General features: G+C 39.2%; 2 protein-coding genes and 1 pseudogene across 3 annotated transcripts; 2 read left to right on the forward strand and 1 right to left on the reverse strand.

Moving 5' to 3' along the window:
- Positions 1-725: 725 nt before the first annotated feature.
- On the forward strand, positions 726-3,176 carry LOC309392217 (proto-oncogene Mas-like; the record flags this gene model as incomplete). The annotated part of the gene is made up of 2 exons (XM_081953237.1): positions 726-760; positions 1,756-3,176. 2 exons carry the CDS (start codon positions 726-728, stop codon positions 2,741-2,743), a joined length of 1,023 nt encoding a protein of 340 aa, XP_081809363.1. The 3' UTR covers positions 2,744-3,176.
- Positions 3,177-9,209: 6,033 nt separating this feature from the next.
- On the reverse strand, positions 9,210-10,280 carry LOC309391940 (mas-related G-protein coupled receptor member H-like; the record flags this gene model as incomplete). Its single annotated transcript, XM_081952807.1, has 1 exon — positions 9,210-10,280. The coding sequence occupies one exon, from the start codon at positions 10,278-10,280 to the stop codon at positions 9,210-9,212; it is 1,071 nt and encodes a 356-aa protein (XP_081808933.1).
- A 9,931-nt stretch (positions 10,281-20,211) lies between these two features.
- Positions 20,212-21,464, forward strand: LOC309392218 (mas-related G-protein coupled receptor member H-like; annotated as a pseudogene). The gene is made up of 2 exons: positions 20,212-20,748; positions 20,942-21,464. The product of its transcript is annotated as a mas-related G-protein coupled receptor member H-like (transcript).
- Positions 21,465-22,018: the final 554 nt, after the last annotated feature.

The raw sequence follows: 22,018 nt of genomic DNA on the forward strand, positions 1-22,018 counted from the left end.
AACTCCTGGAGTCAGCCTCGTGTAACCTCCCAGGATGCCAGTATAAGCCAGGAGGGACACGGGTCCAGTAAACATGTAGTGGCTCGCAGTCGCCTACGCGACCTGTCCATATCATCGGCAGCAACAGAGTCAAACTCCTCCCAGAATGGTCCCTCAAGACTCGCCTCCGACGTCCCCTCTGGACCACTGGAGGAGACCCACTCGCTACGGATTTGAGCGATTTTGTCCTGCAGATATTCCCCAAATTCCTCTGCTCTACCCTGCAAGGGGGCTTCCCGCGGCCTTTGCAAAAGGTGGGAGCGGGTCACCCGAAACAGGGCGGCAGGGCGGTTATCTGCGGACGCAATAAGAGCGGCACAGTATTGACGCTTGGCCACTCTTAATGCCACAAGGTAGGTCTGTAAATAGGCTCTTACCTGTGTTCGGTCAGATTCGGAGCGTGAAGATCTCCATCTGCTCTCTAGGCGTCTCTTGTGGCGCTTCATCACCCTTAGCTCCTCGTTGAAACAAGGAGCCAGGGTGGCTCGCTGCCACAGGAGAGGCCGCAAAGGCGCAACCCGGTCCAAGACCCCAGCAGCCGCACTATTCCATGCGGCCACCAGGTCCTCTGTCTGGGAGCGGGTCAGGGCTACAGGAAGTGGCCCAAGCTCCATCTGGAACCTATCAGGTTCCATCAGGCGCCTGGGGCGGAACCATCTAGGACATTCTGGTTCCGCCTCCCCGCGATGGGGGGTAGCGCCTGGGAAGTCAAGCCAGAAAAGTGAGTGATCTGACCATGACAGGGGTGTAATAACTAAATCCCCTATTCCCAGATCACTCTTCCATTGGCCAGATACAAAAATGAGCGTGTGGCCTCCCTCGTGTGTGGGGCCCTGAATTATTTGGGTCAGGTCCATGGCTGTCATGGAAGCCATGAACTCCCGAGCTGCCTCGGATGATTCGCCTATCGGCGGCAGGTTGAAATCCCCCATAACCAATAGCTTGGGGGTCTCAACCGCCATCTCTGCGATCATCTCGAGGAGCTCTGGCAGCTGATGCATAGCGAGGAGCCAAGTATACAATCAGCAAGCCCAACTGTCTCCCTGGGCCCCACTTCACACATAGAGACTCACACCCGGATATCTGTGGCACAGTGAACTCTCTCGGCTCCAGACCCTCCCTTATAATCACCGCTATCCCGCCACCCCTACCCAGGGGCCGTGGCTGATGGAATGCACGGTATCCCGGTGGGCACATTTCCATGAGGGGTAGACCCCCCTCGTGGCCCAACCAGGTCTCCGTTATCCCTGCAAGGTCTGGCACCCCCTCCGAGATCAAATCATTTATGAGGGGGGCCTTATTGACAATGGACCTCGCGTTGCACAACATCAGCCTCAGGCCCTGGCTCTGTAGATCCTGGCCACATAGGGTGCGGGGGTTGGTACAAATGACCGGGCGTGTCCAACGACCACGGTCTCCCACGGTCTCTCCTTATCAGTTGAGCCAGGGAAATAGGTATGTATTTGTGTTACAACCCCTGGTATGCCTAATTTATAATAAATACCTTATTTATTTATCAGTACAAATACAACACAAATATATATATATATATATATATATATATATATATATATGTATGTATGTATGTATGTATGTATGTATGTATGTATGTATGTATGTATGTATGTATATATGAGAGAGAGAGAGTTTGTGCATGCCCAAGTATATATTTCTGCAGTAATGACTGATTGTCTTTTGATTTCTTTTTATTATCAGGATTTCTATTGCTGGGATTGAACCTATACATGACAACCTTTCTTTCGATGATATAGAAATTGTTTTAAATGTGTCTAAAATATCAGGAATCTTTTCTTCACGGTATGACGAACTGTTCAATAATTTAACACAAAACCTTCTCTGTGCATTTTTTGGCTTGATTTGTATTTTGGGCCTGCTGGGAAATGGAAGGACAATTTATCTCCTGTCATTTTCCATTAAGAGGAATCCTTTCACCACTTTCATCTTGAATCTCTCCGTCGCTGATTTTGGAGTCCTCACATCCCTCATTGCGGCAGAAATATTTGTGACAGTGTTAACTCTGGGTAAAATAAGTGACATTGTCCAAAAAATTTTCTTCTTATTTTTCGAGCTCTTTTCCTTCACTTATTCTGCCAGCCAGTTTCTGCTGACGGCCATCAGCCTGGACAGGTGTGTGGCTGTCCTTTTCCCGCTCTGGCATCGCTGCCATCGTCCATCATATTTGCCCACTCTTGTTTGTGGCCTCATCTGGATCCTCTCCTTCCTGCTCTCTGCCGTGCACTTCATTCTGTATTACACCAAGAGTTCTGGAAGTTCAGTTGTGCTTTACCAGCTGATTGTGAATGCTTTACTTTGTACGCCTCTCATGGTTGTATCTACTGTAACTCTCTTGATTCATATGAGGTCTAAAATACAACGCAATCAAAGGAAACTTCTCACCACTATCTTGCTGGCTCTCCTCTTCTTCCTTTTTCTCTCTCTCCCAATGAATGTCTTTTATGTCATTGAATATTTTGGTTCCTCTAATCCCTTCCTCATGACCGTCGGGTTAGGATGTGCTGCTCTCAACAGCAGCATCAACCCTCTTCTTTATTTCTTAGTGGGGAGGAAGAAGAGGGGAAAGGATCAGCCCAGAGCATCCTTTAAGGTGGCTCTGCAAAGAGTTTTCAAGGATGAGCAGGACAGCTCACAAGAGCAGCAAACTACGGAGGAAACCATATTGTGAAGTGTCATTGAATAATCATTTTAAAATCCATAAGTAATTTGTGGGTTCAGTAAGAAAATTATTGTGATTTACTGAAGAAGCTGAACACAAAAACATATAAACAGGAAATATTTATCTGTGTATAATTCTCAAAGTGAATATGTTTGTATAGTACCCTAAATGTTTTACTTATATAATTCCTTTATTCTTTCCTAACAAATATCAGAAAATACTTACTGCATGAATTTTTCAAAATGTGTAACATTTACCATTGTATTTTATTTTTATTTGTTATGTGTTTTTCAAGATTTCATCCCTAATGAACTTGATAGAATATATGAATTCACGAATGAACTTGGTAGAATATATGAATTCATGAATGAACTTGGTAGAATATATGAATTCATGAATGAATTTGGTAGAATATATGAATTCATGAATGAACTTGGTAAAATATATGAATTCACGAATGAACTTGGTAGAATATATGAATTCATCAATGAATTTGGTAGAATATATGAATTCACGAATGAACTTGGTAGAATATATGAATTCATCAATGAATTTGGTAGAATATATGAATTCATGAATGAACTTGGTAGAATATATGAATTCACAAATTAACTTGGTAGAATATATGAATTCATCAATGAATTTGGTAGAATATATGAATTCATCAATGAACTTGGTAAAATATATGAATTCATGAATGAACTTGGTAGAATATATGAATTCATCAATGAATTTGGTAGAATATATGAATTCATGAATGAACTTGGTAAAATATATGAATTCACGAATGAACTTGGTAGAATATATGAATTCATCAATGAATTTGGTAGAATATATGAATCCATGAATGAACTTGGTAGAATATATGAATTCACGAATGAACTTGGTAGAATACATGGCTTTACTAAAAATGCCAAAACATGTAAATGTATACATGTATATATGTATAATGAAAGAAAAGACAAGGAGAAAAAAAGATGTACAGAATGCATTTCTGGAAATAAAATGTGACAATTATAGGATTCTCACAAATTTCAGATGTAATATTCACTTATATTTAACAATAAAAGATTATTATAGATAATTTTCATTTGTTGGCTTTTTCAAACTATTTTTTAAAGATAAATAGCTTCTATCATTGTAAGCCTCCCTTCTTGCCATTCTTTTATAGACATTTCAAGTTCATATTTCTAGCTGGTACCATACATTACCTGGCAATGTTCTGGAATAATGGGACCTTAGTAGACCTTCCTTCTCATTTGTAAAACTCATCAGGATTTATCTGAAAGCAAATTTAGGGGATAGGGATGTGTGGCTCAAGGGACGCAGTGACTCAGTGGCTAAAATTCTGAGCTTGTTGATCAGAAAGGTCGGTAGGTCGGCGTTTTGAATCCCTAACATTGTGTAATGGAGTGAGTTCCCGTTATTTGTCCCACTTTCTGCCAACCTAGCAGTTTGAAAGCACGCAAAAATGCAAGTAGAAAAATAGGGACCACCTTTAGTGGGAAGGTAACAGTGTTCCATGCACCTTCGGCATTTAGTCATGCCAGCCACATGACCACGGAGACGTCTTCGGACAGCCCTGGCTCTTCAGCTTTGAAATGGATGAGCACATAGCTTCAGATCATTTCCCTTGGCAGGCAAATGAAGAAGTTTAACTCAATTGTTTAATTGGGTTTTCTTTCTCTAGTTTTAGGCCTTGGATAGCCAAAAAGTCATGTTTCAGGTTACATTTATTCAGAAATATTGAACATTCAAAATGGTTCACAAATTTTGAAAACCTCTGTGCATAACCCTATGTATTTCATCAAATGAACTCCCTATTGTAGTATGGTGCATATGTATTCCTCAAATTACATTGGCAATTCAAGTAAAATTCTCAGAACTAAATAAAACACAACTTCACTCACCATGTTGCTTAATGATAGCAATACATATATTCACTGTGTTAAATCAATCCCCAAAGGTTATCAAGTGAGGATTAGAAAACTATTAGATTAGTAGTACCTCTAATGTTAAAATAAATAATAACGGTGATAGGGGGCATCCTTGTCTTACTCCTTTCAAAATTTAAACTTCTCTGTAGCATCTCCATTTATTAGCAAGTTCACCGTTTGAATCGAATAAATTGTTTCTATCATTTTCACAAATTTCTCTCCAAATTGCATGGTTTTTTATTGTGTTATAATGAATTGCCAATTTAAGTTGTCAAAGGCTTTTTGGACATCCCAAAAAACCAATGCAACTTGTTTCCCTGAATGTGCTTCATAATATTCTAGGGTGTTCATAATTATTCTCATTTTTCAAATGTGGCCATGACTACTGACTTCCACCCTACGTATCCATTAACTTTGCTTGTTGGAAGCTGGCAAAGAGCATCGGAAATCACAATCACATGACATTGCAATGGCCAGAATTCTGAGGACGAGCTGTGGAGTCTCAAAGTCCCAAATGACCTCATTGTTCTATATGTAGCCAGAAGATGGCTGAAAGACACAAAGTCAAGAAGGTGATAAGTTTTATCCCAACAGAAAAGTATCTCTCCAAGACAGAAAATTGCAAGTATGAATTAAACTTTTTAAAATGACATTTCTGGGATTTACCTTCTGTAAAGGTTGAACGAGGCAGTCTTTGCATAACATATATAAGAATAAGAAAATAACAGAATAACAGAGTTGGAAGGGACCTTGGAGGTCTTCTAGTCCAACCACCTGTTCAAACAGGAGACTTTGTAGTATTCCAGACAAGTGGATGTCCAGTTTCTTTTTGAAAGCCTCCAGTGATGGAGCACCCACAACTTCTTACCCTGAATTTTGATAGGACGTAGTATCCATTGGTACATCTTGCATGTTATTTATTTTCTTAGGTTTATATCTTGGTTTTCCTTTGGAAACTGAAGGTTGTAGTCTCCTAACGAATGTAACATCGCCATACATGAAATTAAAAAAAAAACCTGACTGACTTAAACGACAGAAGGAGGATGAATATATGGATCAGATAACTTTATTTGATTTGTAAATTGATTTGTACAACCTGGAGGAAATGACATGCACAACTATGGGAGAAGCATACATTTCCAAAGCATTTCACATAAACGGGAAAGCTAAAACACACATGAAGGGATAACAACCAAGAATAGATGTATCAGTCTGTAACCCAAGTTGTAACTGAGACATCAAAGGCCATCTGAAATGGATTAGTCAACAAAAATATAATTAGAACACTTTATTTTGTTACATAGATATTTTGATATGGTTAATTACAATGCGCTTCTGTGACAAAGGATTTCATGTCTAAGTAGAAAGTTATAAATAACTGGTACCAAATAAGAATGTCACTTGGCTCAGAATTCTATAAAATCTGGAATATATGGTACATTTGGTTGGAAGATAGACGTAAAGCTAATACATAAAGAATATATAAGATATATATTGAAAAGAAAGAGAAATGTATATGTCTGTAGATATTTATATAATTTCACTGTATATATGATAGACAGTATATAGTTAGTAACTATGTTAATGTGAGCGACGGAAATGCTGTAAAGATTGGAACTATATGTTGCTTTTTAATGTTGAAATATATCTAATAAAGTTTTTTAAAAAATAAATAAAAAAAGAATTTCACTTGGCTCAAATAATGCAGGAGGACCCTCAAGCTGCTTTTTGAAAGAACAAACATTGCAAGTTCTTTTGGTTTCCCAGCTTAAATTAAAATCTTTAGCAAAACAGATTTTGGAATCAGCTAAACAGGGACAATAGGATGCCACTTGGCATTCTCAAAACCACAGTTTGTGTTCCTGAAGATTCAATCAAAGAAGTAAATTCCACTGCCAAAGGCCACTCTGTTATTGGACAAAAGTGACATATTTTGCAAAGGGAAAATAGCAATGTCTTTGGAGAGAATTGATCATCCAGCACTCTCTTATTAGGATGATACAGATCTTTACCATATTTCATTCATTCATTCATTTATTAAATTTATAGACCACCCACTCTCCCCGAAGGGACTCGGGGCGGTGTACAGACAAAAGCTAAAAAACCGTATATACAATAGAAATATATTAAATACCCCCTTAAAAACAGATTAAATAAAGAGACTGTACAATAATAATAAAAATTAAAACAGCTTAAAAAGTCAACCCCTAAAAATTTAAAATACCGGCCAGGAGGATTGAAGATTAAAGCTACGATTGGGCCAGGCCAGCTAATTGGAACAGGTGGGTCTTGAGTTTCTTGCGGAAGGAGCGGAGATCGGTGGTAGTTCTGATGTCAGGGGGGAAGTCATTCCAGAGGGTCGGGCCCATCACAGAGAAGGCCCTACTCCTGGGCGCTGCCCGCTGGCATTGCTTAGTGGACGGCACCTGGAGGAGTCCCTCTCTGTGAGAGCGAATTGGTCGCAGGGATGTGTGGGGTAGGATGCGATCCCGCAGATAGCTAGGTCCTGTGCCGTGGAGCACTTTAAAGGTGATAATCAACACCTTGAAACGCACCTGAAAGGCCACAGGTAGCCAGTGCAGCTCGCGCAGGAGAGGTGTTATATGGGAGTATCTGGTACTTCCCATGATTGCCCGCGCGGCCGCATTCTGGACCAGCTGCAGCCTACAGGCGCATCTCAAGGGGAGTCCCATATAATTCAGGACTAATGTAAATTGGTTAATATAACTCTGCAAAACCAGAGAGCTCCTGCCACTAATAATTTCTGAAGAAAAGCAATTGAACAATTAGATCAGTGTTTCTCAAACGTGGCTACTTTAAGATGGTTGGGCTTCAAATGCTAGAATTCCTCAACAGCCAGCTGGGGAATTCAGGGATTTGAAGTCCATCTATTTTAATGTGATCCAGGTTGAACAAAACCGAATTAGACACTAAGCATGATCATTTGAGTGTTTGAAAGTAAAATTAGGTGAAAAATAGGTGTATCAGATATGAGCATGATGTTATAACAATATTTTTCAGCTAGACTTATAGTAAGCTAGAACAAATATTTTACAGTTGGTTTTCGCTGATTCTCCTTAGACATCTAACCAGTGATTTTCATCTTAATGTGAAATTGACTCTACAATACAAATAAAGTGGTGTCCGAAGACGTCTCCGTGGTCATGTGGCCAGCATGACTAAATGCCAAAGGCACACAGAACACTGTTACCTTCCCACCAAAGGTAGTTCCTATTTTTCTACTTGCATTTTTACTTGCTTCCGAACTGCTAGTTTGGCAGAAGCTGGGACAAGTAACGGAAGCTTACTCCGTTACATGGCACTAGGGATTCGAACCACCAAACTGCCAACCTTTCTGATCGACAAGCTCAGCGTCTTAGCCATTGAGCCACCCTGCCCCTACAGATGGGTTAGTAAAGATGTTTAAGGATAATTCTGCAAAATGTTGGAAATGTCACCAGATACCTGTTTCATACTATCATATGTGGTGGACATGTCAAAAAGCGAAAAAATATTGGATAAAAATATGTACATGGCTGGAAGAAAATGCTGAAACAACATATAGACTTGAAACCAGAGATATTTTTGTTGGACATTTTACCAGACAAGTATAACAAAGAGAATGTATATCTGATTTTACACTTATTAATGGCAGCGAGAATAGTATTTTCACAACAATGGAAAATGGAAGAGATCCCAACGGAGGAAGATGTGATTAGAAAAACATTGGAATGCACAGAAATGGACAAGCTAACACTTACAATTAAGGAAAAGAAAGAACCTGAATATTTTTTGACTTGGGACTTATTTTATCAATGGCTAGCTGACAAAAACAGGAGTTAGAAACAGGAAAATTTATGAAAGGATCAGTGATACAAAAAAGAAGTGTAAAATGGGTTAAACAAATAGTATGATTATTACTGTTATTAATAGTATAATTGATAATTGATATTAATGCAATTAATATTGTTGTAAACATTTTGACTATTGCTTCCTAAAATGCAATAGACAACACACTGTTCTATTGAAGTTGGAAGTTTTATAAGCTATAAAATAAAAAAAGAAATCTTATTACAAAAAGATAGGGAGAGCTTCTTGACTGTTACCGTGTTTACCCCAAAATAAGACGGGGTCTTATTTTCTTTTGACTCCTGAAATAAGTGCTTGGCCTTATTTTCAGGGAGGACTTATTATTTTTGAGGTGCAGGAGGCAGTGAGTGTGGTCACCTCATGGCTGTCGGGGGATGGCTTATTTTAGTGCATGCACTCAAAAGTCTGATTGGACTTATTATCCAGGCAGGTCTTATTTTCGGGAAAACAGGGTAGTTTCTCTGGACTTCTTTTTTAGAATCTTATTTTTATCTCCCTGATGTAACATATCGGGAAAAATTTGGTGGGAAATCATTGTTCACAGCTGTACTTAATAAACCACAATGTAGAAACAATTTTAAAAAAATCTATTTTCTTAGCCGAGAAGATAGGAACATCTTAACTGAGGTTCCAATTAAACAAGGAAGATCAATCTTTTTAGAAAATGATTATAACTGGGTTTCATCAGGCTGTATCTCATCTTCCTTGGTGTCTCCCTCATTTATGAAAACCCTATGGAGCGCAAGTTTCATTGATACTCTGGATCGTTCCCCTTTATTTCTCCCAGCCAGGAAATAAAGGATTGGGTTGATGCTGCTGTTTACTACAATACAGATGTCAGACAGCCATGCAAGAATTAATATATGTTGAGACCAGGGGTGAAAAAAATATATCAACTCTAAAAAAAAATCAACCACAATTTTCTTTTCTATTGGCGAGTTCCCTTCCGAAGAATACAGTTCATCATCGAAGAACAATGTTAAATCATTATTTTTTACTATACTGTAAGTAATAATGGAAAAAATGCTCAGAGGCAAACGAAATACAACGAAGCACATGAGCGCAAGCAAGGTTACCGTCAACACTTTTTTCCGCTTTTGCTGGCGTTGTTTAAAGAAAAATTTGACAAGCAGGATCAGAGAGGATATGACCATCGTTGGGTAAGACACCAGACCGTTGAAAATCAACTGAAACAATAGAAAAGGCTCTGGCACTATAACTACCATTTCCAATACAAAGTACACAGAGGGCAGAACCCAAGTGATAACACACACAATGAGGGACAATTTGGGTGGCCGATGGCATTGGTGCCAAATTGGGAAAAGCACAGATACACAACGGTCCACACTGATGCTTATGAGTAAAAGTTGACTAGTATTGTACAACACAAAATAAAGAAGATTGAAAAAATAGAATGCTCTGAAATTAAATGGATTGTGAATTTGGAATATTTGAGTCAAAACCTCCATCATGAGGACTCCAGAATCTGCCACGGCCAAATTCAAGACATAGATGGAGAAAGAATTCCTTTTCATGTGGAAACCAAGGATCCAGATGACTTTTCCATTCCCTAAAAGTCCCAGAAAGCAGAGAATAAAAATGACAATAGAGATGGTCATCTCAGTAGAAATTGGAATATCTGGAATTTGTCCATTTTCAAAGTCAGTCCCATTTGGATTGTCATAGGTTTCATTGTTGAACCCTGAAGCAAACAATAAGGTAGGGTCAAACTCTGCCATTCTGCTCAGCTCAATCTTCTTTCCTTCTGTGTTTGACTTTTTCTCCTTTTGTACACAAACACCTACAGATAGAGGCAAACAATAAATCCTAAATTATACTAAATTATGTTCAAATTTTTTTTTCAGACAAAGAAGGAAGTTTTTTCTTCTTCTTAAGACAAAGCTCTGAGGTTTTCCTTGTGGCAATACAGAATTCATAAAAGAAAGCCAATAAGCAGCCAATAAATAATGTCTACTAAATTAAATATATAGACAGAACAAATAAAAATTTCATATCTAGCAGGAGCCAGCTAGAGATCTGAAAGTCACACACATTTTAGAAAATAAATGCACATTTATCCTCTTTATTTGCAATCCATAGACTCTTGTACAACATTAATGAAGCTTAAAATATGTGAAACTGGATGAGTTCCATTTCTCATATTTTTTTTCTGAATACAAGAGAGATCCCAAATTCTATCTGAAAGACTTTCTGATAATCTGGGACAGCTTCAGATCAAGCTGTGTTCCTAAAATTTAGTGATAAACAATATTACTGAGTTTTGATGGAAAATGAGGCATGGTTGAGATAATGTTTTGAAACTCTCATCCCATCACAAAAAAGCTATTAAAAAACCTGCGACTAAATCCATTAGTGTCCAAAGAGGCTCATGAAACGAAGAAAAAAAGAAAAGAAAAGGAAAAATAATATACTTTTCAATTTATTTGCTAATATTCAAGTAGTCTATTATTTCCTTGCACAAATCTAACAAAACATACTTTAATAACATTAGAGTAGATATTGAGATTAGGAGTGGCTCAGTGGCTAAGACGCTGAGCTTGTCAATCAGAAAGGTGGGCAGTTTGGTGGTTCGAATGCCTAGCACCACATAACGGAGTGAGCTCCCATTACTTGTCCCAACTTCTGCCAACCTACCAGTTTGAAAGCACATAAAAATGCAAGTAGAAAAATAGGAACCACCTTTGGTGGGAAGGTAACAGCGCTTTGTGCACCTTCGGTATTTAGTCATGCCGGCCACATGATCACGGAGAAGTCTTTGCACCGCGCTGGTTCTTTGACTTTGAAATGGAGATGAGCACCGCCCCCTAGAGTTAGGAACAACTAGCACATATGTGCGAAGGGAACCTTTACTTTTTTTAAATATTGAGATTACAGGGACATAATCACAAATCACTCTCCTGTATGTAGGATTCCCCACTGATTTACAACTGAACTCCTAAGTTGTGGTTCATTTCAAGGTAAATACAGGAGTACCTTTACTATGTTAACAGTATTCTTCTTTAAAAGACCTTTTAAGACCTAATCTTTAGAAGAGTGAGCCCAGGCCATAGAAAAAGAAAGAATAGAAGAATTTTCAGCTTGCCTCCAGAAGTTGTGAATGCCACAACGCTGGAAGTCTTTAAGAAGATGTTGGATAGCCATCTGTCTGAAACAGTATAGGGTTTCCTGCCTAGGCAGGGGGTTGGACTAGAAGACCTCCAAGGTCCCTTCCAACTCTACTATTGTATTGTATTGTATTTGGCACCCAGTCTATTATAATAATTTTTAAAACCTTAGGTAATCTCAAGGTAGAGTTATGGCTACAGAATTTTCATGGGAAAAGAGATAAGGTAGACATAATATCTTGAATTTCTCATTCCATCAGAAGCAAGCTATAAAGATACATAACTCTGCCTGAATCCACTTGGATCAAATGGGAGGCTCATGAAAACCAACTTTGCATTATTATTATTATTATTTTGCTAATATTCAAATAAAGAATTTGCTTCCTTGCACAAGACTAATACAGCAAACTTTAACAGCATTTCAGTAGAGGTTGTGATTCCAGGAGACATACGGTAATCACAAATCCATCCCATGTATATAGGCTTCCCCACTGATTTCAATGGATCTATTCTAAGATTTAAACCAGTTCAAGATAAGCACAGGAATTCATTTAGTCTGTTAAGAAGTTTCTTCTTTAAAAAGTCCTTTAAGACCTAATCTTTAGAAGAGAGAGCCTTGGCCATAGAAAAAGAAAGAATAGAGTAACTTGGTCACCAATCCATTATAATACTTTTTAAACCTCAGATGAGTTCAAGAAAGGGCTACCATAGGCTATTTTCCAATTTTACCTAAATAAATGATCTTAAATAAATGATTCATACGACAATGGCTTTGAATGTTTTTTTTTTTTTTTTTTTTTTTTTTATAATAAAATTTTATTGGTTTTTCAAGATTTATAGGGAAAAGGGTAAATGGACAGGTATACAAATTTTGGCAGTTGCAAAGTGTGTGAGGCCCCCCTCCCTCCATACCCATAGTATACATTTAATATAATGCATTAGTATATAATTGATTACAGTCAGCATATTAGTTCTATTATTAAATTCAATCAAATTAAACATTACAGTATAAAATCCAAATATAATTCCATTTTCACTTTCGGTCAGTTTATAATAATATGATTTTCTTGTTTATTTTTGTGATCTGAGTCTTCTTGCTATTGCCCCATCTCCCTCCACTGGCAGAGCTCTGGCCCCTCCCGTGTCCTGCGTGTCCGTTGTGGTATCTGGTGGTTTCTCTAGGAATGTTTTATTTTTTTCCATAAAGGCCTGCGCCTCTATGGGTGAATTAATTCTAATTCTTGTCTCCTCCCAGAATATCAGCATACCTTCAGGCATCAACCATCTAAACCACACCCCTTTCTGGTATAATTTATTCGCTAATTGCGAATAATTTTTTCTTTTTTCTCTAATCTTCTTAGGGATCTGCTTCAGAATGGTTATCTCCATATCATGATATATCAATGCTTGCCCCCTTTGTACACCCAGAATTTCATCTCTTGTGCTTTTTCTAAGAAATTTAATATGAACCTCCCTGGGTACATTGTGTGTTCTAGCGTAAGCTGAATTCACTCTATAAACCAGATCTATATCCCACCCCATCTGTTGTTTTTCTTTGTGTGTGTAGTCAGCCAGAATGTTTGTCATGATGTCCCTTATATTTTCCCCATCTTCTTCTATAACATTTTGAAATCTAAGATAATAGGACATTCTCTCAAATTCTAATTTCATCTGTTGGATGTCAAGATCTTTGTTCCCTTTCTGCACAGCTTCCACCCCCCCCCTCACCTCCTCCACCCCCCCTTCCACAAGATCCAGTCTCTGTGAGTTCTTATAAATTTGGGCTTGATTTTCTTTAATTTCATCTTTCATTTCCCTTAGCTGTTTCTTGATTTCCTCCTGGCCCTGTAAAATTTGTTGAAGCATTTGTTGAAAGTCCATCTCTATAGTCTTAGGTTGCATCAGTTCTGTTATCTTGGACTGTGTGGCTGGACTGGATGTTACAGATGTTGGAGCAGATGTGGCAAAGCCAGATTTCCCAGGAGGTGGTCTTTTGGATGCCATCCTTTATAACATTAGAAGTTCAGTCCATATATAAGATAAACAGTTAGAAAAGAAGGGTAGCCAAGTGAGGTCCGGGAGCAGAAGAACCAGGCAGAAGAGAATCTCTCTAATAAGTCTGGCAATAGATGAAAGGTTTCCCCTAGAAAGTTCAAAAAGACCAATCCACAAGAGATTCCTCTGGGAGACACGGAGACCAAGACCGGAAGCCTGAATTTTAAAGGTGGAGTCAGGTTTCACAGTTCATAAAGACAACGGAAGTGTGCCATCTTGCCCTGCCAGTTTTGGGCACAGAGGCATATCAAAGTTTTAAAAAGTTCCAAAGGTCCTCAAATCTCAGTAAATAGTGAAATTAAATTGCAAAGAAAATCATCCAACCTGGGTGAGGCTTCATTCGTTGGCTCTCCCCCCTCCTCCTTCCCCGGGGGCTGAGAGCAAGATTATTCCTCGCCGCTTATCCAAGGGGGGGGGAAACCCCCCTCCCTCCAGCCGCGCCTCCAGAATACTCCGAAAGTTATTTAAAGAAAGCTAACTAGTTCTTTGTGCAAAATAGGGCATGAAGAGAGAAGCAGCCTCACCGCACCGCAGCTGCTTCCTTCACTTGCTTCATTCTCCCGACGGCTTTAGCGAGGCGCGAAGCGCAGAAACGCGAGGCGCCCTCCGATCTAGCTCCCCGGTGCCTTGGGCGCGCGAGAGACCTCCCGCCGGCCGCCGCCGATGCAGGAGCTCCCCGCGATGCCGCCCCTCCGGCAGGACCCCTCTGAGGGGTGTCCTGTGCCCCCCAAGGAGTGGGGAAGCCCACCGGAGAGCCGGAGCGGGCAAAGAGCTGCCCGTCGCCGCTGCCGCCGGAACCGGAACTCGCTTTGAATGTTATTCATAGGAACAAACAATAAACTAAAGACAGGAATTGATAATTCATTTTTTCCAAGACAATAAGCTGCCCCTGAATGTATTGTTCCTCTCAGAGCTACCTTTGACAGAGCAATATGTGATTGGTCCAAATTCATGGTTTGATTTGAAGCTATTTTGAGGCAGCATATACACAAAGCTATAGTATGAGCTCTACAAAACTCTACCTCAACTAAAACATTCACAAAGTGTGGTTTTGCCACAAAGCAGTAATGTTTTGGCCCTGTAACATAGCCAGTCCTTCAAGTGTCATCAGGCTTGAAATTTTGGGCTTGGGCAACCTAAAACTACACTGCCTACTCTCTGACCCAAGTGTAGTACACAGAATTATCTGCTACAATGTCCTACTTGTTAATGATTACTTCAGCTTCAACCACCATAAGCTTCTTCTCTGATAACATTGTATTGCAAACCAGGGCATACAAAACCTTTGCCAGACCAATTCTCGAATACAGCTCACCTGCCTGGAATCCTCACTGTATAATGGACGTTAATAAAATTGAGCAAGTTCAGAGATATTTCACGAAAAGAGTACTCCATTCCTCTGCTCTCAATAGAATACCTTATACCACTAGGCTTGAAATTTTGGACCGTGATAACCTAAAACTACACCGCCTACTCTCTGACCTAAGTATAGTACACAGAATTATCTGCTACAATGTCCTACCTGTCAATGTCTACTTCAGCTTCAATCGCAATAATACATGAGCACACAATAGATACAAACTCAAGATCAACCGCTCCAAACTTGACTACAGAAAATACGACTTCAGCAACAGAGTGGTCAATGCTTGGAATGCACTACCTGACTCTGTTGTTACATCCCCAAACCCCCCATAACTTTAACCTTAAACTGTCTATTATTGACCTCACTTCATTCCTATGAAGTCACCAGCATGCCTAACATCCTTGTCCTGTTGTCCCCATTTATTTGTACCCATTTCCTGTGTTGTTATTCATGTTTATTGCTATTTCTGTTATATTGCACATGAGTGACAAACTAAATAAATCAATAAGTAATAGACAAAGAGATTTATATGTACCTGGAAATAAGTCCTGGAGAGTAATCTTTCTCTAACACAAAGCAAATATTCCTCTACATCAGGTCCTGGAATGGTTCGCTGGCATAGAAAGAATTTCAGAAAAGCACTCCAAAAGGAATCGATATATTGAGCTGTAATTGTAAAATGTATGTCTTCTCTCGATTCTTTGCTAAACAATGAAAAATTTATTTGGTAAAATGGTTTCATGGTTTAGCCGTTAATAGATTAGACGGTGCTGTTCCTTTCTGACAGATAAGATAACCATCCAAAGAAAATGCGGAAGGGACCAATTATTCATATGAAATGTATGTGGAGTAATTTTACCAAAGAGGATAGTTTTATTAGACAATTGTGGTTATTTTTTTTATTTTTTTCAACACATTTTTATATCTTAAAACTATTTTGGGCAGCTTTCAATCAATAAAACAATACGCAAAGCAGTACAAAACCCGACAGCATTATAAATAAACATATGAAATGAAAACTAAAAAGGGCTGGATGGTTGCTAACTCACTCTTGGAGCTACTAAAAAGCTTTCATGAACATTCTTAATATTTTATATGGGATCCCAACAGATTTTGGATCACCACGATGTAAAAAGGCTGTTGAGACTCTAGAAAGAGTGCAGAAAAGAGCAATGGAGATGATTAGGGGACTGGCGGCTAAAACAATATAAAGAACAGTTGCAGGAACTGGGTATGCCTAGTTCAATGAAAAGAAGGACTAGGGGAGAGATGATAGCAGTCTTCCAATATCTCAGAGGCTGCCACAAAGAAGAGGGAGTCAAACTATTTTCCATGGCACCTGAGGGCAGAACAAGAAGCAATGGGTGGAAACTAATCAAGGAGAGAAGCAACTTAGAACTAAGGAGAAATTTCCTGACTGTCAGAACAATTAATCAGCGGAACAGATTGCCTCCAGAAGTTGTGAATGCTCCAACACTGGAAGTTTTAAAGAAGATGTTGGATAACTATTTGTCTGAAGTGGTGTAGGCTTTCCTGCCTAGGCAGGGGGTTAGACTAGAAGATCTTCAAGGTCCCTTCCAACTCTGTCATTCTATTCTAGTCTATTAAATGAACTTCTGTGTGTATCTATATATCTGTGGTTTATCTAGTCCAGGGGTATCAAATTCGCGGCCTACTGGCTGGATGCATCATGCGCTGGCCATGCCCACCCCCAGTTTAGCAAAGGGGGAGGGAAGTCACGATATGTCACATGATGACAATCTGATGACACCACGAGTTTGACACCGCTGATCTAATCAGTCTTCCCTAAAACAGACACGTAGGAAGAAATATTCAGAAACGGAGACCAATTGACTCTAATTCCTTGTGCAGAGTGTTGAACTGATGGCCCAACATACTTGATTAAAAATACCTCAAAATCACCACATGTCAAGATCCTTCAGATCCTTGAGATTTCAAATAATGGCAGGGGAGAAAGCCAAACGTTTAAGCGTTCTCATATAAAACATTAGAGTTTTCATGCAATATTTTTACCAGTCCCTGAAATGTATTACCAGCCATTGAAATCTTTCTGGTTTTTACTTTTCTTATATTTATTTTATACCGTTTATTGGTTGTAAGTCCCCCAGAATTGTTTTAAGATATGACTTCATTAAATTACCGCATTTGGATGGCCAGTCATCATTAATAATATTATTGCCATTGAGGACCTGTATACTGCACGAGTCAAAAAGACGGCTGTGAAAATATTTATAGGCCCCTCTCATCCTGGACATAAATTGTTTCAAATCCTACCCTCAAAACGACGCTATAGAGAATTGCACACCAAAATAACTAGATACAAGGACATTTTTTCCCCCAAACGCCATTACTCTGCTAAACAGATAATTCCCTCACCACTGTCAAAGTATTCACTAAGGCTGCATTACTATTACTATTAGTTTTCTCATCATTCTTATCACCCATCTCCTCCCACTTATGACTGCAGGAGTGTAACTTTGTTGTCCTTATGATGTATATTCATTGTTTCCTGATTGTTTATTTGTACCCTATGACTATCATCAAGTGTTGTACCTTATGATTCTTGATGAATGCATCTTGTCTTTTTATGTACACTGAGAGCATCTGCACCAAAGACAAATTCCTTGCATGTCCAATCACCCTTGGCCAATAAAGAATTCTCTTCTCTTCTCTTCTCTTCTCTTCTCTTCTCTTCTCTTCTCTTCTCTTCTCTTCTATTCTATTCTATTCTATTCTATTCTAGATTCTATTCTTCTATTCTAGATCACCCATGCACTTGTGACGTCCCGACTGGACTACTGCAATGCTCTCTACATGGGGCTCCCCTTGAGATGCACCCGAAGGCTGCAGCTGGTTCAGAATGCAGCCGCGCGGACAATTGTGGGAGCTACTAGATACTCCCACGTAACACCTCTGCTGCGCGGGCTGCACTGGCTACCTGTGGCTTTCCGGGTGCGTTTCAAGGTGTTGGTTATCATCTTTAAAGCGCTCCATGGCACAGGACCTAGCTATTTGCGGGATCGTATCCTGCCCCACACATCCCTTCGGCCGATTCGCTCTCACAGGGAGGGACACCTCCGGGTGCCGTCCACTAGGCAATGCCAGCGGGCGACGCCCAGGAGTAGGGCCTTCTCTGTGATGGGCCCGACCCTCTGGAATGACCTCCCCCCAGATATCAGAACTACCACCGACCTCCGCTCATTCTGTAAGAAGCTTAAAACCCACCTGTTCAATTTAGTGGCCCTGGCCTAATAACAATTTTCGTCCATCAAGTCTGTATTGTTAAATTTTTAGGGGTTTGCGTTTTAGTTGATTTTAACTTTTATTATTCTGTACAGTTAAATTTAGGTTTAATTCGCTTTTAAGGGAATATATTTAAGGGTATTTATCTTTTGTACCTGTTTTTAATGAGATGCCTGTACACCGCCCCGAGTCCCTTCGAGAAGAGGGGGCGGTCTATAAATTTTGAAAAATAAATAAAATAAATAAATAAATTCAGTGCATCTAATAATGAATAATTGCCTCCCTTCTACTCTACTTAAACTAATAGTTATCTTAGCAGTCAAAAAGAAACCAGCCTTTCTAATAAGATAAATGCTAAACAATGAAACGACTTTATCAAGTAAGCGTGTGGAGATACTTAACAAAGAATCAACGGAACACATGCATTTTATAATTACAGCTCAATACATTTATTTCTTTTGGAATGATTTTCTGAAACTCTTTTTACACCAGGGAGCCATTCCAGGACCTGACATAGAGGAATATATGTTTTGCATTTGAGAGAGGTGAAGATTACCCACCAGTCCTTATTTCCAGGTATATATGAATCTCTGTGTCTATTTTGTGCAGAAGAGGCAACGTTATAGGGGCAGAAGGTTAGTGCCTTGTGATGGAATCACACTATGCGGCTGGCTTAGTTTATGCTACAGCTCATTTGATAGCTTTGTGTGTTTCCTACCGAAATTTATTTCAAATTCAACCGTGGATTTGCAAAAGTCAAATTGTCGCTCTGTAACTCTGAGAGGGAAAACACATTCAGGGGCAGCCTGTTGCCTTCGATAAATGGATAGCCAATTCCTTTCTTTAATTTATGATTTATTTCCAGGAATAATATTCAAAACCATTGCCATATGAGTATATGCAGATAATTTATCTTGGTAAAATTGGAAAATAGCCTACTGTAACTCTTTCTTGAGCTCATCCAAGGTTTTAAAAATTATTACAATGGAATGGGTGCCAAATTGTTCTATTCTTTCTTCTTCTATGGTAGTAGCGGCAGTGGGCAGCTCCGCCCACTATTTGGACTCTTCTGGGCATGTGCAGAAGTGTTACGCATGTGATAGCACGCCTGAACCGATAGTAAAAAAATTGGCAACCCACCACTGATGGGAGGAACTTGTGATTATGTCTCTTGGAATCACAACATCGACTGAAATGTTCTTAAAGTTTGCTGTATTAGTCTTGTGCAAGGAAACAGACTCTTTATTTGAACATTAGCAAATAAAACAAACAAACAAAGTTTGTTTTCATGAGCCTCCCATTTGATCCAAGTGAATTCAGGAGGAGGTATCTTTGCAGCTTGCTTCTGATGGAATGAGAAATTCAAAATATTCTGTCTAGCTTATCTCGTTTTCCATGAAAATTTTGTAACTGTAACTCTTTCTGGAGATTTTGGGAACCAAGCAGTATCTCTATCAACTTCCCAAGGGTTGAAAACACCAGGTTCTCTCTGGTGTTCAGAAAAAAATATGCAAAATTGAACTCATTCTTTTTCACATATTTTAATCTTTATAAATATGGTACAAGAATCCATGAATTTGCAAATAAAGGTGAAAAATGTGCATCTATTTGAATGAAACTCCATTTCCAGGTTTCTTTCTTTCAAGTATATTGCTGGCCAGTGATAGAGATGGGATGTTTATTTTTTCTGTCTGTATATTTCATGCATTAGACATTTATTTATTGGCTGCCTCTCAGCTTGCTTTCATGGGTTCCGTATTATCATCAAGAAAATTGCACAGCTTTTCAATTGTACAAAAGAGACAAAGAAAATTGAGCTGAGCAGAATGGCAGAGTTTGGTCCTGCTTCATTATTTGATTCAGATGGAATATAATACCTACGACAATCTAAATTCATCATTATTTGATTCAGAGGTGAAATATGATACGTATGACAATCCAAATGGGACTGACTTTGAAAATTACCACATTCAAAATATTCCAAATTTTACTGAGACTATCATCTTTAATGTCATTATTTTTACTCTCTGTTTTTTGGGACTTTTAGGGAATGGAAAAGTCATCTAGATCCTTGGTTTCCATATGAAAAGGAATTATTCCTCCATCTATGTCTTGAATTTGGCTGTGGCTGATTGTGGAGTACTCATAATGTTGGTTTTGATGCAAATATCCCAGATTCTTAGTCAAAATCCTGTTACAATAGGTTTTATTTTCCTCCTCCTTTATTTTGTGTTGTACCATATTAGCCAACTTTTACTCATAAGCATCAGTGTGGACCGTTGTGTATCTGTGATTTTTCCAATTTGGCATCAGGGCCTTCGGCCACCCTAATTGTCCCTCGCTGTGTGTGCTATCACTTGGGTTCTGCCCTTTGTGTACTTTGCCTTGGAAATGGTAGTTGTATTTGAACAATTAATCAGTGGAACAGCTTGCCTCCAGAAGTTGTGAATACCCCAACACTGGAAGTCTTTAAGAAGATGTTGGATAGCTATTTTCTGAAACGGTATAGGGTTTCCTGTCTAGGCAGGGGGTTGGACTAGAAGATCTCCAAGGTCCCTTCCAACTCTACTATTGTATTGTATTATTTTCTTAGTCTTTTCTATTGTTTCAGCTGGTTTTCAATGGTCTGGTTTCTTACCCACTGGTGATCATTTCCACTCTGATCCTGCTTGTTAAAATTTTCTTTAAACAGCGCCAGCAAAAGTGGAAAAAAGTGTTGACGGTAACCTTGCTTGCACTCATGTGCTTCGTTGTATTTCATTTGCCTCTGAGCATACTTTCCATTATTATTATTATTAAAAAGCAATGGTTTAAATTCGCTAGTCGATGCCCTGCTTGCGATTTCACTAATAGAAATTAAATCGACGGCTGACTTTATTTTAACTGATGCCTACATTGTTCACCCCTGGATTCAACCTATAATGATCCTTGCACTGCTATCTAACATCCGTATCGCAGTAAACAGCAGCATCAACCCAATCCTTTATTTCCTGCCTGGGAGAAATAAAGAGGAACGATCCAGAATATCTATGAAACTTGCTCTCCGTAGGGTTTTCAGAAATGGAGAAAACCTCAACGAAGATGAGAAGATGCAGCCTGATGAAATTCAGTTATGAACATTTCTGAAAAGATTGATTTTACCTGCTTTGCTGGCAGGCAATGAGATAGGAGTTTTGTTTTTGTATGTTGTAATTTACTTAAGTGCAAGAATGTACAACCAGTTCAGAGATGGGTTGCTACCAGTTTGGACTGGTTTGGCCGAGTAGGTAGTAGCTTGGCTTGCCACGCCCCTGAACCAGTTCTATCAGCAGTGGAGCTATCTCAATTTTCAGTTCAGCATATGCACAGAACAATCTTCATTGCAGAAATTTAATTTTTTTTCCCTTTACTAACTTTGCGCGCATGCGCAGACCTTTTCAGGTGCAGATGCGCATGTGCACAGAATATTTTTGCGCAACGAACCAGCAGCAATGCCAGCAGCAACCCAACCGTGAACCAGTTCCCACTAAAATTTCCCTCACATTTTAAATCACAGAGACAGAAATAATGTTCCAAAGCAGAAGTTCAGTGAAGCTAACAATCAAGAAGATCTCCACGTCTAAAAACGGGGGTGGAGGGGAATGCTTGGGACGAAGTTAATTCTATGTCTGCATTTCAATTCCTGCTGGAC

This window comes from Natrix helvetica (genome assembly GCF_964273705.1).
Source record: "Natrix helvetica genome assembly, chromosome: 4".
Taxonomy (NCBI): domain Eukaryota; kingdom Metazoa; phylum Chordata; class Lepidosauria; order Squamata; family Natricidae; genus Natrix; species Natrix helvetica.